Source organism: Elephas maximus, chromosome X, assembly GCF_024166365.1.
Source record: "Elephas maximus indicus isolate mEleMax1 chromosome X, mEleMax1 primary haplotype, whole genome shotgun sequence".
NCBI lineage: Eukaryota > Metazoa > Chordata > Mammalia > Proboscidea > Elephantidae > Elephas > Elephas maximus.
Window position 1 is genome coordinate 159,401,840 of NC_064846.1, and position 17,360 is coordinate 159,419,199.

Genomic DNA, 17,360 nt, shown 5'->3' on the forward strand with positions numbered 1-17,360 from the left:
AGTTCATTCGAACTCATGGAGGCCCCCTGGGGTTTTCAATGGCTCTGATTTTTTGGAAGCAGATTGCCAGGGCTTTCTTCTGAGGAGCCTCTGGGTGGATTCAAACTGCCAACCTTTAAGTTAGTAGCTGAGCATTTAACCATTTGTGCCACCCAGGGACTCCAGTGCTTAATTTGTGCTTCTTTAATGACTTAGACTTCTCACTGCTGCCCTCCGAATATGTGGGCTCATTCCTGGGACCAAGATGGAATTTGTTCCTGTTAGCATCATGAGGTCACAGCTTTTATTTATGGGCATTAGAAAAGGTGTTAAACTTCCTCATTTGGCCAGGGAACCACATAGAAAAGCAGTAATTAATAGTGTGGGCCCTGGAGTCAGGTTTTCAAGCTGGAATCTGGCTTTTCTCTCTCGGGGGATGTGACCTAGCCTCTCTGTGCCTGTTTCTGCACCTGTGAGAGCCATAATAGTACCTCTGTCATCATAAGGTTGTTGGGTGGAGTAACTGCTTGATCACCGCCTCCTATTACGATGATACTGACGATGCTGACTATGAGCATGATGGTGATAAAGGTTTTCAGGAAACCATTTGAAGGTGTGACTCCTAACCTGTTCCCACAATGGGGCAGCTGCAAGTTACACATGTGCATGGAACAGACAACCTTCAGTTTGCACAGCCTAGTTTAAAATGTGCTTGAATTGATCCTTTTTTCTTTTAGTTTTTCTTTCTTTCCCGTGTTTAAAGAAAACATTGAGTGACTCCCAGTCTAGACCTTAGATGTGAGGCAGGCCCATTAACTGCTAGAGGGTGGTGTGGATAATGCACAGTGCAGCTCGGGTCTTGGCTTAGCAGACGAGATGATGTGGGTATTGACAACTGTCACTTAGAGGCTTTCCTTTGTAGCTTTTCACACAGAGCTAATTATTATTAATCAAAATATTGAAGTCAAGAGTAGAACCTGAAAGTGTTGAGAAAGTTGATTTTACCTCCCCGCTCCCCTCTCACTAACTGCCTGCCGCCTTTTGAGCGTTGTGTGCGCACTTCAGGGTCATTGTGTGTGAGGGACAGTGAACGCGGCTGGGCAAGGACCAGAAATGAGCAAGGCCGCTAGGTGCGGTGTAGCCTCTCTCCAGATGGAGAACTCTAAGGTAAAACAGAGTGAAATATGTGTGCTGAACCTTGTGAGGAGCTGCTGTGGGAGTGCAGAGCGTCACGTGTGGGGATCCGGGGGTCTTGAAGGCAGGAAACGTTTAAACAGGAGAGGTGGGGATGCAAGAAGGCATTTCAGGTGAAGGGGTAGAGATGAGCAGGAAGGGGCATGGGAGAAAGGGGGCAGTGCTAAGGTCAAGTTGAGAAGAGTTTGGGATCAGATTGTGGAGGGCTGTAATGCAATGATGAGCCCAGGAGTTGGGCCTTTAAATTCTTGAGGGTGTTCATATTGCTGGTAACATAATGATCAAGAGTTGATTTAAAAAACATGGAAATGGCTCTTTTCCAGGATTTCTGGATTTTCCAGTATTTCTGTCTTGAGCTTTAATATTCCTGATGCCTAATCCAGGCTGTGGAATCAAACACCTATGCAGAATCGATGCAATCCAGTATTCCTCACGCCCTCCCAAGCCGCATTCCCAAGGCCTACGTTCTTTTGCAAGTCACAGCAGGAACCACCCACCCAGAAAGGAACCTAGTTGCTATGGCAGCAAGCTCGCTTATGATGTCAGTGTGTGCCGCCTGCCCAAGGGCAAGGCGCATGCTCTGGGAAAGCACGTCTGGGGGTAGTAGCACTAAAGCCAATTTCTCCAGAAAGTTGTGCTTAAGCATTTATGTAGATAATACTCAGGAACGACCAATTTTAAGAGAGTGCACTAAATTGTTTATAATCTTTAAACGATCATGAAGTTCACTTAATCTTTAATGTCAGGACATTTTGTGGGGGGAGCTGTCATTTGTTTCGTCTTACTTGTTATAGATACTTAAATGACAAACAGGAGTACATTATATACATTTTTCTTTGTGATCCTAAAATAATAAGATGGACTTTGGAGCAAACTTAGGAGAGCCAAAATTGAACCTGAGTGTTGTATTGAGAGTTCATGTGTGCTCTCAGCAGTTGGCTCCTTTCAGAAATTAAAATGGTCAGAATCCATGTAATGATCATATCCAAAATCTTGTCCACTTTTGTGCCTCTTTCTTCTCCCAGCTGGTTCTATCTCAGGACTAGAAGCTGGTGCCAGGGAGACCAGGTGGGCTTCTCTGCCCACTGTCAGTCTTCTCCATCATTTACCTCACTTTTGGACCTCTCCAGGGCCAGGGAATTAGGGGAAGGGCTTGAGCGTCCCTGGCCGATGTTGGGACCGCTACAGCACAGTTTGGTGGGTGAGTGTGGAAGCTGTGGAGGCCACCACTTGACTGTGGGGGCCTGGCTGTAGGTGGTGGGGAATGATGGATAGGGCCTCCTGTGGATGAAGCGATGGTGATGGATGACACGTGTGTGTGTGGCAAACACAGCTTGAGCCCAGCTGCCTCTGGCACTCAGCATTAGGGGAAAAGTGTAGTTGGTGGCGGCTTCTCTCTGAAAAACTGTCTCATTGTATTTTCTCCCTTGCAGGCATGGAAGGATTTTTAAAATCCGACGAGAGACAGAGACTAGCTAAAGAAAGACGAGAAGAAAGAGAGAAATGTCTTGGTAAGTTGTGCATTTTGGATGTTTAGGTCCAAGGAAGTGGAGCTATGGTGGTGTCTTTTCTGAAGACCCTTAGGCAGAAATTTTTTAATGCATGGGAGGTGAACTAGACAGTTACTAGGTGGACAGGAGGAATTGGGGGTATGCTTACACAGACAGGCACATTCTCAAATATGACCCCGTACACTCTCAGAACAGTTAGCAAACACTGAACCTTTGCCGTGTTCTAAGCACTGGGCTGGGCCTAGGGATCTAGGCTGTGGAACAAATAGAAACAGTTCCTGCCCATCATCTGGGCAAGCCCCAATGCCCTCATTCAGGTCACCTCCAGGGCATCTAGATGAGCTGCCCTTAGGAGAATTGAGGAAATGGCACTTAAGTAACTTTCTGTGTTAGAATGGGGAACCCCTGTTAAGAAAAGCTGTCATACATATCCCAAATGGACAGACAAATAAGTACAGTGTATTCTCCACAGGGAGCCCTGGTGGCGCAGTGGTTAAGAGCTCAGGCTGCTTACCAAAAGGTCGGCAGTTCGAATCTACCAGCTGCTCCTTCGAAACCCTACGGGGGCAGTTCTACTCTGTCCTATAGGGTTGCTGTGAGTTGGAATCACCTCAACAGCAGTGAGTTTTGGTTTGGTATTCTCCACAGGGTGCTCTGAGGTAGATGGTGGTTTCCCCCTTGGGATTGAGACAGATGGAGATGAAGTAAAGCGTTTTCAAATTCTTCTGGTGACCTTTTCAGCTTCAAACATTTCTTACAGCTCCATCTTGAGTTCCTGGAGAGATAGGTCCCCTCTTATTTTCTGTGTGCTCTGTGCCCTCTCAGTGCCTGGTTGCATGAGAACTCTTGGGTATCCCTCCCCCCTTCCTTTCCTTTTCCCTCCCCTCCCCTTTTATTTCCCCCTCCCTCATAACCTTTTCCCTCCCTCCTGCATAATTTTCCTTAAGATGAACTCCTAAAAGGGGAATAAGTTGATGTGAACATTTTTAGGGCTTTTGATACACATTTCCAAAGTATTCTCCAGAAAGGTTCCAGTTCCTAGTAAGGGTAATCTCACCCCCTTAAACTCCTTCAGTGACACTTTGACCTTCGAATAAAATTCAAGCTCTCCCATGACCAATGAGCAGTGGTGTACTGGCAAATGTTGAACAGCCAGCTCTCCGGGGCGGGGGGGGAGCCCTGATTTGTAGCTTTTGCTGATGCCTGTAGTATAAATAAGGAGCCCTGGCAGCGCAGCGGTTAAGCACTTTGCTGCTAACTGAAGGTTGACAGTTCAAACCCACCAACCGCTCTGTGGGAGAAAGATGTGGCAGTCTGTTTCCGTAAAGATTACAGCCTCAGAAACCCTATGGGGCACTTGTACTCTGTCCTGTAGGGTTGCTATGAGTTGGAATCAACTTGGTGGCGGCAGGGTTTTTTTTTGTGGGGGGAGGGGAGGATAGTGCAAACGGTTAAGGTGATCACTGTTAACTGAAAGGTTGGCGGTTTGAGTCTACCCAGAAGCATCTCAGAAGAAAGACCTGGTGATCAACTTCTGAAAACTTAGAGCCATAGAAGACTATATGGAGCACAGTTCTGCTCTGACACACGTGGGGTTGCCGAGACTCAGAGTCGACTCCACAGGAACTGATGTGGTCTAAATAAACACCGGCAAATACCGTACACCTCGGCAAAAGCTACAGATCAGGACTTGTCTCCCCCAGGAGAGCTGGGGATTCAACAATTGCCACTGAAAGCGCTATGGAGCACAGTTCTACTCTGACACACAGGGAGTTACCATACCATGAGTCGGACTCAATTCCACAGCAACTGATTTTTTTTTTTTTAATGGTTGAAATACTCCCACCATAGTCAATTTCAAGATACCCACAGTTTAACAACCAGCTCACAAAATTCCGGAACATTCAATAACTGGCTCTCACAAACCACTACAAGCTGCTTTAAGCATACAACTGCCTCTGAGGTCTTTGGCAGTGTACCCTCTTTTCGTCTCCACAGCCTTGCCTCTCACCACCCCCCCAGCACTTTGCTCCAGCCCTCATTTAAGTATTTATAATGTCAAATTTCTGGAGCCCAGGTGGCACAGTGGTTAAGCATCTGGCTTCTAATCAAAAGGTGGGCAGTTTGAATCCACCAGCCACTCCTTGGAAACCCTATGGGGCAGTTCTGCTCTGTCCTGTAGGGTCGCTGTGAGTCAGAATTGACTCAACAGCAACAGGTTTGGTTTTAATGTCAAGTTTCTGATGTCTTCAGGCTTTTCTGTGAGCTGTGCCTTTCATGTAGAAGATCTTTCCTTGACTGTCTCCTGCTGGTCAGTTGGAGCATTACCTCCCCCAGGGACCTCTTCCCTGACCTGGTCAGATTGAGTAAATGTCTTGAAGGGAAGCCCAATCTGATTTTTGTTTTCACCCCCTTGCCTAGCTCATATCTGGTGCATGCATGCATAAGATAATGTGTTTTTGAATGAATATGTACTTCTGTTATCTCTCAACCCAGGGTCTGGCTTAGCCCTTGTGCACAAAACCAAAAAAAAAAAAGACAAAACAAAACCCAAACCTGTTGCCACTGAGTTGATTCTGACTCATAGTGACTCTGTAGGTCAGAGTAGAACTGCTCCATAGGGTTTCCAGGGAGCAGCTGGTGGATTCAAACTGTGACCTTTTTGGTTAGCAGCCGAGCTCTTAACTGCTGCGCCACCAGGGCTCCAATGATAGCCGTGACTATTGTAATAGCATTCATTATAATAGCGCCCACATGTGGAGCACTCACTGTGCACTTTCCATGCATTGTCTCATTCATTCTTCACAACACTGTGATGTAGTGAACACTATTCTCCTCCCTTTGCAGAGGAGGAAACTGAGGTGCAGAAATGATGTAGTTAGCATGCCCAGGGTCACCCAGAGACAGCCAGTGGCCTGTCTCCAAAGCCCTTCATCTTAATCACTGCCTCCTAGGCTCCCACCAGGCTCTCTTTTTGGTCTCCATCTTGCTTTTGCATTTTGGGTTGTAATCCAGAGGGCATGGGGTGCTCTGGTAGTGATGCCTCTCTTTCGATTTCCTGACCCCAGCTGCCCGGGAGCAGCAGATCATAGAGAAACAGAAAAGAGCCAAGCTCCAGTATGAAAAGCAAATTGAGGAGCGATGGCGAAAACTGGAGGAGCAGCGGCAACGGGAGGATCAGAAGAGGGCTGCCGTGGAAGAGAAGAGGAAGCAGAAGCTACGGGAGGAGGAGGTGAGGCCCCGGAGCCCACCCCAGTCTTCGAGCTATCGCCGTGGCCCACAGCGGGCTTTATGCTCAGGGCGGCTGGGTGGATGCCCAGCTCTGGGGTATTATATCTACCCTTGAATCTTCTCCCTGCTGGCTTACTATGCCTGCTTCCAGCAGCATGACGTCAGACAGTGAAAGCAGCTCTAGAATAGGAACAAAGAGATTTGTCCATCAACTCAGGTGTTAATTTTGCTGTGTGACCCTGGGCAAATTGGTTGGCTTCTATGGGCTTGCTTGTTTCTAAAGAGAGGAGGTCAGATTTGCTGGTCCCCAAGGCCTCTTTCCAGGCCTAACCTCTGGTTCTAAGTTAAGATTTGTAGGTGGTTGTTGATAGAGACTTGGTGATGTTGGCCTGGGGGTTACAGCCTAAGTCAAGACTGGGAGGAGTTATTGATAGGAACTTGGTGTTGTAGGCCTGGGGGTTACAGCCTAAGTCAAGACTGGGAGGAGTTATTGATAGGAACTTGGTGGTGTGGACCTGGGGGTTACAGCCCAAGTCAAGACTGGGAGTGGTCCCTTGATAGGGACTTGGTGGTGTAGGCCTGGGGGTTTCAACCATGAGTCTGTGCCTCCATGGCAGACACAAGAGGAGGGTCATAGCTTGGGAGTTCCTACCTCTAGGGCAGACATAAGGCCAGAGGAGAACCTTGAAGTTAGAGAATAACATGCTCCTCAGACACCGCTGGAAAATGGAAGTCTCCCTTCAAATATAAAGATGCTCGTATCCTTTAGATTTTAATGTAGGTCTTTGCTTTAATTATCTTTTCTCTCCAGTTGTCTTTAAAAAAAAGAAATGGAATATAACTACCCTTACAGAGTCCTTTATTACTCTGAAAATATATTTAGAAAGCATATTCAGAATATAGATTTTCTTAACACATGTATTTTAAGGATGCAGTCATAGCCTTGTATCAGGTGGTGATCATTTTTTATTCATAAGGTATAATGACTCATCTTTTAGTATGAGTAACAGAAATTTGTTAATCTCCAGCACTGTCGGGTACAAAGACATGTGTATAAATGCAGTATTTTTAAAAACTCTGAATAGTTCATCACTGCGTATCTACCCTTCCTCTTTTTTACTTAAAAAAAAAAAAAACACATTTGCACACACACATGATTCAACCCATCTTTGCCCAAGAAGCCACAGTTTCAACGGTGGTTTCTTTGTTCCTCTTAGTGAATGAAGGCCTAAACGAGGGGCTCAGCCCTGGTTCACTGTTGCAGGCTGCAGTCTGATAGCTGTGGCTTCATCCGTTGTGGTTCAAATCCCAGCTTTACCACTTAGCAGCTACTAACCAAAGGCGAGTCACATAACCCTCTAACTGCCTCCTTATCCCAACACAGAGAATACTACCACCCGCCTCCCAACTTGTTATGGGAGGCAACGGAGGTAACTTTGGTGAAAGTGCCCAGTGAAGTGCCAACACATAGTAATTGCTCCAAAATGCTGATTCCCTTCAGTTCCTTCAGCTGACCTTGGCTGAAGCAAGGTCAAGGGCGAGCTCCTGGAAAAGAGTATGGTATGGAGCAAATGCCAGCATGTGGGAGGCTGTTGCAGTACCTTAGGACAAATTTCTCCTCTCCCAACCTGTATGTGCATGTCCTGAGTCACCGGCCTCGCCTTCCTCTTCCCATCCTCCAGGACTTGATGACTTAGAGCTTGTCCCCTTGCTCTCTGACATCCTGCAGGACTGCTGATTCAAGGGAAAGCTGCTTCCAGGAAGGGGCACCGTGAAGTCTCGTTAGACAGTTCCCAAGCCTCTGACACATCCTACACTGTCACAGGGGTCAGCCTTTGAGACACTCTATGATTTTTTTTTTTTAGATAACATTAGTCCCGAAGGCATCTTCATTTATACAGTTAGACTCCCCTCCCCCTTCTTGAAGATGAGGAAATGTCATGTCCCAACATGGTTGGTCCTGATGCCATTGAATATCTTCTGGCTTAGCTTCCAGAGACTTCTTTGTTTGCTTTGTATGCTTCCCTTTTACCCCTAACATGGTGTGTGTGTATCTGTGTGTGTGGGTGTGTGTGTGTCTGTTGGGGGTTGCTGTCTGGTTATGGTGAGCAGACACAAGCCAGGCTTGCTCTTTCCCCTCCCACCCTTGCTGCCTAGGCCCAACAGGGCGTGACTGAGAGCAGGGCCTCCTCTGGTTGTGTGGCAACCCGAGGAAGCAGCAGTCTCCCTCTGCCACCTGTTCCCACCCTTGGTTGCCCTGGAGACCCAGGAGTAGCTTAGGGACTTTCCACAGCCTGGGCTGGCCTGTTAACCATGTCAGTGGCCGTGCTCTGCTGGTGTGGAGTCCTGTGTGGTGTTCTCACAAGTGACCTTTGGGGAGGATGGATGGATAGGTGTGCCGCTCAGGAGCCCCTTTCCAGGGCCACCCCCTGCGGTTGCCCTCGCTTCACTGGTGAGCCCTGGGAGGGCTGCCCCTGCTTGGTGGGCAGCTGTGGAGCTTGCCCATCCTCTCAGTGCCAGATTGCTTTTTGATCAGGGAGAAGGGCAGGCATCTGCAGGAAGAGTTCATCCTTTGCAGACTGTTTTACTTCTCTAGCCTGTCAGAAATTATGTGTGTGTTGTCCACCAAGGCCTACCTTTCTGGGTGTGGTATTTAGGAGTTCATGGGAGGCCTGTTGATGGCCACCACCCCCAAACCCCAGCTCTCCAGCTCTGCCCTGGCTCCATGTCCCTACTTTTGCCACAATGTTGCTCTTGGTAACTCCTCATTTCTTAGGGGGTGAGGCCAGGAAGCTCTTTGTCCACAGAGGGAGACCTGACTATCACAGATGGCCTGGCTCCCAGAGCTCTCGAGAACTGGGGTAGATGAAGGCTGGGCAGGCATACCCTGACCTTGAACTCGTTGCTGGAGGTTCCCTTCTCCCCAGGGTGGGTTCCTCTGACCCTCACATGCCACACCACACCCAAGAATTGAATCTCTGGAACAAACTTGTGTCACTCAGCCTGGGGCAGGACAGACAACAGTGTGTTCACATTCTCCACTTTGAGGAGGAGAGGTTCCCGACTAGTGACCCTGAAAAATGGGAGTTTGGGAACAGAATGTTCCTCCTGCTAAGCAGATAAGCAGGAAAGGCCTCCTTCAAAGGGTAGTGTAAACTCTACAAATTCTTTTTTATTGCGCTTTAGTTAAAGGTTTACAGAGCATATTAGTTTCTCATTAAACAATTAATACACATATTGTTTTGTGACATTGGTCGCCAACCCTGCGACCCCACTCTCCCCTTCTTGACTGTGGGTTCCCCGTTTCCATTTGTCCAGCTTTCCTGTCCCCTCCTGCCTTCTCATCCTTGCCCCTGGGCTGGTGTGCCCATTAAGTCTCTTATACGTGGTTGAGCTACATGTATTATTATTTGTTGTATAGGCCGGTCAAGTCTTTGGCCTAAGGGTGAACCTCAGGGGTGACTTCAGTACTGAGTTAAAAGGGTGTCTGGGGGCCCTACTTTGGGATTTCTCCAGTCTCTGTCGGACCAGTAAGTCTGGCCTTTTTTTGTGAGTTAGGATTTTATTCTACATTTTTCTTCAGCTCTGTCCAGGACCTTCTATTGTGATCCCTGTCAGAAAAGTCAGTGGTGATAGCTGGGCACCATCTGGTTGTAATGGACTCAGTCTGGTAGAGGCCGTGGTAGATGTGGTCCATTAGTCCTTCGGACTAGTCTTCCCCTTGTGTCTTTGATTTTCTTCATTTTTTCCTTGCTCCAGACAGGGTGGGACCAGCAGAGTAGCTTAGATGGCCACTCACAAGCTTTTTTTTTTTTTTTTAAATAATTTTTATTGTGCTTTAAGTGAAAGATTACAAATCAAGTCAGTCTCTCACACAAAAGCCCATATACACCTTGCTAAAAAAAAAAAATATATACACCTTGCTACACACTCCCAATTACTCTCTTCCTAATGAGACAGCCCGCTCTCTCCCTCCACTCTCTCTTTTCGTGTCCATTTTGCCAGCTTCTAAGCCCCCTCCACCCTCTCATCTCCCCTCCAGGCAGGAGGTGCCAACGTAGTCTCTAGTGTCCACCTGATCCAAGAAGCTCACTCCTTACCAGCATCCCTCTCCAACCCATTGTCCAGTCCAATCCATGTCTGAAGAGTTGGCTTCGGGAATGGTTCCTGTCCTGGGCCAACAGAAGGTCTGGGGGCCATGACCACCGGGGTCCTTCTAGTCTCAGTCAGACCATTAAGTCTGGTCTTAGCCCCACACAAGCTTTTAAGACCCCAGATGCTACTCACCAAAGTAGGATGTAGAACAATTTTCTTTATAAACTATGTTATGGCAATTGAGCTAGATGTTCCCTGAGACCATGGTCCCCACAGCCCTCAGCCCAGAAATTAGGTCCCTCAGGGAGTTTGGATGTGTCTATGACGCTTCCATGCCCTTGCCTTGGTCAGGTTGTGCTGACTTCCTCAGTATTGTTCTGCAAATTGTTTTTGACATATCAGAACTTCTCATACTCTTCTTGCTTGGTACCTAACAAAACCCACAAGACTAGGAGTAAAGTAGGAGATTTCTGAACTCACTTACCTGAACAAGAGCTTCACCCAGCTGAGGGCTGGCCACTCTCTCTGGGCACTGACTGGCCACATGGCCTTCTGGCCAGATGTGGACTTCTCATTGTGGAGAGAAAGGCCACCAGGGAGCCCTGCTGAGGGCCATCATGGGGCTTGTCCCTGCACTGTCATCATCAGAATGCATGCCATAAGGGGAGTGGAAAAAGCACAGTCACCCCTCTACTCCTGCCAGAGATGGCTGTCTGGATGACAGTGCCTAGGCCTTACCCTGCAGGGGGCCTTTTAGACTGCTTGGCCTGCTCAGCAGGCTATCTGGTTGTGGTTCTCTTCTGGGTTAATTCCAGTGATCTAGAGCCACAGCTCAAGGGATCCCAGGTTGAGCAAAAGTCGGCCTGATTGTGAGGCCTCCTCTTTCCTTCCACTAAGCCCCAGCCAGTAGAACATGTTCTAGGGATGAGAATTTGCCTTGTCCTTTCCCCATCATCTATCGATCATCAGATGGTACTCACCAGAACCAGAACTTGGTAGAAATTTCAGTCTGTAGCATGCAGTTGGAATATTTATTAATACTGTTATCACATCAGATGATTGAACTTTCTCTCTGTCTCTCTGTCTTTCCTCTCACCCGTGGTTAGAGTGTGGTCTCAGGACCAGCAGCATCAACATTACCTGGGAACCTGTTAAAAATGCAGATTCTCAGGCCCTATCCCGGACCTACTGTGGTGATAAGCTCCAGAAATCATGTTTTAACAAGCCCTCCAGGTGATTCTGAGGGCACAAGTTTGAGAACCTCCGATTTAAAAAAAAAAAAAGAAAAAGTACCCTGTTAATAATCCTCCTCTTCAAATTCAAATTCGGATTCAGTTCACACTGGTTAAGAACTTACTAAGCCAGCTACTATGTCCAGCATTCTTCTGTAGGCTTAGAGTGGTCTGGTGATGGAGGTACAGCCCCGTTTTATAGATGAGGAAATTGAAGCCCAGACAGGTTAAATGATTAGTGCAAGGACACAGCTAAAGAGTAGCAGAACTGGTATTTATATCCATATGTTCCAACTCCAAATCCAGGATTCTTTCCATTCCATCACACGAAGCAACAGCAAAATACACACTCTGGGCAATACTGACCTATACAGGACTGACCTCAGACAAAAGAGTAAAGTGAACAAGTTTTGGTTTTGACATGTTCCAGTCTCCTCATTCTGACTACTTTGGGTTTCATAAGTTCCCTTCCCATAGAGTTTGGTTGCCACCTATTTTTTGTCATCTCTCCAAAAAGAGCTGGATGATACAAAGCGATTGTGTCTTTCTCTCAGGGAGAGCTGCATTTTCATAAGCATACTTAAGGCCCAGAGTAACAACTCTCTAATGGTGATTTTGGAGCAGTTCAGTGGATTGGAGGTGGGAGACAGAGACATTTTTGTGAGGGTAACTGAACAGTCTAGGTAAGAGTGTCTTCATGGTTGAGCCCCATAGATGGTTGTTCGGTGATAAGGCTGATCCTGTGAGTCTCAGTGTTTTGTTCTCATTGGTCCCTTCGTGGTTGAGAAACTGTTGTGTATGGTCTTTCTGGCATGTAGGAAATCCACCATAGTCTACCCATACTGAGCTTACTCTAGGCTGAAAGATTTCAACGCTTAAAGTAGGTCATTGGTTAAATACTTTATGTTGAATCCATGTAGTGAACAAACTAGTCAGCCCCAGTCTCAGGTGACTGTATGTACTTCAGGCACCAAACGATAGGGAAGTTCTTTTCCCTCCAAGCCCTACCTTCTCTGGGGCCGACTCTGCCAGGGTTGGCAGTCAGCATTTAACGGCACGGGGTTGTGAGGCCGGGGCTGTGCCAGGAAATGCACACTCATGATTGTAGAGTCTCAGGCCAAAAGCTAGCAAATACAAATCTGTGACTTAAAGGAGGAAAAAAAATCCTCCTTTCTGCTCACAGGTCCCTTGAAGCTGTCTCTTAGCAAAGTGCTATTCAGAGAAAGATTAGGCAGAGCATGGAGGCTGAGATGTGGAGAAGCAAAACGCTGTCCTTCGCCCTCTGGATGTAGATGTGGGTACACCTCCTAAGGGACCTTTATTGGTTTCTTTTGAGCAAAATAAAGGAGCCTTTTTCCATATCCTGAAGTGATGCTTCCTCAGTTGATGCTGCTCCAGAGTTGTTTTGCTTGCTTTTTTTTTTTTTTTTTAATTATGAGAAAACAGCATCTTTTTGCTTTGGAGTCAGGCTAGGATTAGCACAGTGCCTGGAGCACCTCAGGATTTGGTTTGATGAGGGCTAAGGGTGTCAAGGTCAGGTTTACCTTGCTTCTGGCCTTCTCCAGTAGAGCTCGGTGGAGGATTTGGTATTTGCAGTGTCATGGGGGCAGGAGAGGCAGGCAAGGCCTGTAGAATTAGAACAGCTTCACTCGGATGCCAGTGAAGCCTTTGCCAGCTGTGGGGCCCAACTTTTTGAAAGTAACAATTTGGTTAAAATAGGAGAATAAAACCCCAAGAACCCAGTGCCATCGAGTCAAATAAGAGAATACTTGCGATAAATATTCTGTTAAGAGAAACCTGGTGGTTGCTTGTCTCTTCTGGTTAAAATTGTTTGGTTCTTTTTTTCCCCTACCTACCCATGGATGCTTTATTTTGGGGCCGGAAGGTTCCATACTCTCTTTTAAATTTTGAAATATGCGGTAGTATCTCCAGAATACTCTATAGCGGAGAAGTGTCAAAGTATAGAAAACGATGGATTCCCCTTTAAGAAGGTCTAAGATGAATGGTTGAACAAAATGATAAACAATTCAGGTCACTGAGTTGTACATGTAAAGAATGTTGAAGTGGCAAATGTTTGTTACATATATATTTACCACAATTTTGAAAAAACTTAAAGTTCTAAGATAAAGATGGGGCTTTGCGTACTAGATCTCAAAGTCATATATCACACCCCAAAAAGTCATGCTTAAGGCATGACTTAAATTATATTTAAATGATACTCAAATTATATTTCAGTTTAATTTTTCTGAAATCAGAATTTTATGCCTTTAACAAAAGTGGCTGCTGATGGTTCCGGAACAAAATGCCAGTTCTCCCACTGAACGGTCGGAGACCGGCCTCAAGGAGTTAATGCTTTGTCCAGCACTGTTAAACAAATTAAAGCCTGACTCAGCGGCAGCTTCTGCCCGGGAAGGCACAGGGAGGGGGCGGCCCAGCCTGCGTTGTTGACTCTCCGCCCACTCAGAGTGCGCCGGTGGTGGGGCCGCACGTGGGCCGGGTTTTGGGTGCTGTGGGCCTTGGTCCCGCCGCATAGAAAGCCCCATTCGGTGGCTCTCGCGGCACTAAGGCGCGGCAGTGCAGTGGGCTGGGTGGCCAGTTTTGTCCTCAGTCGACGCAACACTCTACGTGCCCTGGACAGGAGCGGCTGGAGGCGATGATGCGCAGGTCCATTGAGCGCACCCAGCAGCTGGAGCTGAAGAAGAAGTGCTCGTGGGGAGGAACGCCAGCCGCGGGGTCCGGAGGCCGAGACGGTGAGTGCAGGGTGCAGGCCCGCATTGCAGGGCCGGTGGCAGATGGGGGCGGTGCCGCACAAGAGCTTTGCACAGACTTCAGGGTACCTTTTTCAGATGTGAGGTTTAAACCTGCCCAGCTTTCTGCCTATGCCTCTCTTGGGAGGGGAATCTGTGCATTTCTGTTGCCATAACTGGGCTTTAAGGGAGAGCAAAATGCCCACAAGGCTAATGTAAAAAGCAAAGGAAGTGAATTGCAGACCTTGCTCAACACCCCCTGGCCGGCCGGGACAGTCATGTCAGGGATGGTAGGTGGCAGAGGTTCCATCACGGCTAGACATGATCTGGGAGGCAGAGCAGCCGGTTCCATTTTTTCCCTCTTCACTGATTTTTGTTGCTCTTTCAATTTTGTTTCAAGGTGACTTATTATCCATCTTTAAATTTTCAAATGTTTAAAGTGTGGGTTGTTACTAGTCTCTGGGTGGCTCTGTTCCCTTTTCTTCAGTGTCTGACTGCATTTCAGTAATCTCAGCGTTCTATGATGTGGGGGTTGGATAGGAGCTCTTTCTGAGAGCAAATGTGTTTAAGTTTATAGTATAGTTTCTTGACTTGGCTGTATTGTGCTTTTAACCATGTACTGTATATTTTGACAGTGAATATACTTTTTTTCTTTTTTGAGACGTCAACATTTTAGTTACATTTACAATTTCCCTTATTAGAGACTACAAAACAACAAAAAGTGGGATCTTTTTTCTTTTACCTCTCTTTGCTCTGATTTCCTGCTGTGTAGGTGAATCAGAAAATACCCCACCCCCTCCTGTAGGTTTAGCGGCCAGTACCCTCCCTCCGGACCCAGGGACCGCTGCCACCTCTGCTGAGGCCACCAATGGTATATCCGAACATTGCCGGGCCATACCATTTTGTCATAACTGTTCTGATCACCCTCCTCCATCTCCAGTGTGTCTGTCTCAAGCACTTTTAGAATTTATTTCTTAGTCTGACCCAGTATCACTTTTTTTCTAGAGATGTGAATGACATACCCTCATGTTTTTGTTCCTTTGTCATCATAGAGCTGTGCATGCCTTACATCCTCATGCAGTAGAGACATTTCATCTTTGGCTCCCTAATTTCTGCCTTGAAAATCTTGTTGGTGTTTGGCTTTTGTACATTTATACCTGAACACTCATTGATCATCTGTTTGAGACAGAAGGTAGTAGAGGGGGTCAGATCACTTCTGGTTACCCAAACCTTTCTTCATCTAGCTCCAGTGGAACACTTGGGCTTGGTGTTAATGTCATGGATTCCTGGAGCCGGATTTGAGAGGGAGTGGTATAGAAGCAAATCTTTGTCAGTCCTAACACTGGGAACCGAAATAATCAATAATTTGACTTTGTTCTCGATTTCATCTTTCTGTCTAATAGGCTTTCTGTTTTGGAGACAGACCTGGAAAGTTAGATCAAGAACAGAACTAGCAAAACTTTGCTCCCGTTTAATACTGACTTGAGAAATCCAACCCAGCTTCCGCTGGCAAAGAAAAAACAAGATTTAAAAGGAAGGCAGTATTTATCAGCAATGCAGATCATCAAATTAGAGCAGTGGGAATGAGTATCCTTGGTTTCCAGCATTTGTTTCACAAAGAATGATCATTATTCGTGTTGCTTAGTAGCCAACAGTTTGCTGCACAGCTGAGTTAACGATCTTATTGGCACCAGCTTCCCCTTACATAGAGGTCAGGTAGAGTTGAATCATCACCCACTGAGAAATCAGCACCAGGGTAAGGTGAATGTGATACTCACCCCGGCTTCAGTACTCAGCCTGGGCACAAAATTGTAGGCAGTGCCCAAAACTCAGTAATCCAGATAAAATATTTTATTGCAATATTTTTCCCAATAAAATTAATGCAAAACAATCCACGATGAACAAAAATATCACATTTCTGAAGGCTAGTGTCACGCTGAGCCCTATCAGAGCCTGAGGCAAAAGGAAGACGTGTACGCCTATGAAACAAAAAAACAACCCAAATTCATTGCCATTGAGTCGATTCCAACTCATAGTGACCCTATAGGACAGAGTAGAGCTGCTGGCTCATGGGGTTTCCAAGGGGCGGCTGGTGGATTCAAACTGCTGACCTTTTGGTTAGCTGAGCTCTTAATCACTGCACCACCAGTGCTCCATGTACTCCCATATACATGTTTTATATCTTTTTAAATGGTTAGTTTTTTTCCAGAACATCAAAACTCACTTCAAGTTTAAATATTTTATTTATACCAAAAGCGGAGTTATCTTTAAAAATTTTCAGAAATTTTTAACGTAAATGAATTTATTTTTTACTTCAGCTTAATTAAAAATTATTTCAGATTGTCACTTAGTTAAGAGAAATTGCCAAACGTGGCAGTTCTCTCAATTGAAAATGAGTTGAGCAAAGGAGTAGATTGCGAAAATGTTATTGATGAGTTTGCTTCCATTAATGCCAGGGGCATGTCATTTTCCTTTTGCCTCAGGCTCCGAGATGGCTCCACTTGGCACTGTCAGCACCTCTTAGTTTGCTGTGTGGTTTGACTTAGAAGCCAGTCTAGAATAATGACTGGAAAATGGGAACACCAAAACCCAGGGTCAAGTATTAACATCCAGAGGCATCTTGACCCCATATCTTGATGAGAGGAAGAAACCAGCTGCTAACGATCATTCTGCTTTAGATACAGCTCCTTACAATACAAATCACATCTCTCTTCGACCTGAGCTACAGATAACCTTCAGATAAAGGCTAGTTTCAGCGCATAGTCTCAATCAGACCATAGACTAGTTTCCAGTGGTGATTTGTATCTGGGTCTAGATTGATTTTTTGTGTGGTTGAAATATATTTAAAAATCACTGGACATAAGGAAATGATTTGCTGGTGGGATTAGCCTGGCTTTAGTTGAACAGTTTAGTGAGGTTGAACATTTGAAATTGAAGAGAAGCTCTTGCTTCAGACCAGCGGCTGCTGTAGCCTGGGCACTTCCAAATTAGGATGATTAGCTCTCATGGGGTGGGGGGTGGGGGGGTGCGTGGGGAAGGAAGCACAATGTGCTGTGCCCCAGGGGCTCCAGCTGGGGGAGGACCGGAAGATCACTTGGGACTATGTGTTTCTATTCCAGTGTCTTTATTGGTGTCAGTACCAATATCTATTTGTGTTCCTCTGCAGCATGTGACAAACTTTCAACATCAGCCATGAACTTGCCAAAGCAGACGGAGACTCCCATGAGTAAACGCCTGTCTTCATCCACCGTGGCAATACCCTATTCTCCAGACCGAGGCAAGTGACCTGTAGACCTGGTCTCTCCAGTTTCTTCTTTCTTGCATGAACCTCTTAACGCTGGCCTTTGAGCCCCCTCTTGCACCTTCTGCAA

General features: G+C 46.5%; 1 protein-coding gene across 5 annotated transcripts in view; it reads left to right on the forward strand.

Moving 5' to 3' along the window:
• The window catches only part of MAP7D2 (MAP7 domain containing 2), a 142,241-nt gene that overhangs the window by 73,201 nt on the left and 51,680 nt on the right, over positions 1-17,360 (forward strand). For 4 of the 5 annotated variants that reach the window (XM_049873253.1, XM_049873254.1, XM_049873255.1 and 1 more), the window contains exons 2-5: positions 2,607-2,684; positions 5,753-5,916; positions 13,881-13,992; positions 17,156-17,266. In XM_049873253.1, coding sequence (XP_049729210.1) covers positions 2,607-2,684; positions 5,753-5,916; positions 13,881-13,992; positions 17,156-17,266 — 465 coding nt within the window. Of the gene's footprint in view, positions 1-2,606; positions 2,685-5,752; positions 5,917-13,880; positions 13,993-14,761; positions 14,861-17,155; positions 17,267-17,360 lie in introns of all 5 variants that reach the window. The other variant, XM_049873257.1, reaches the window with a different exon arrangement.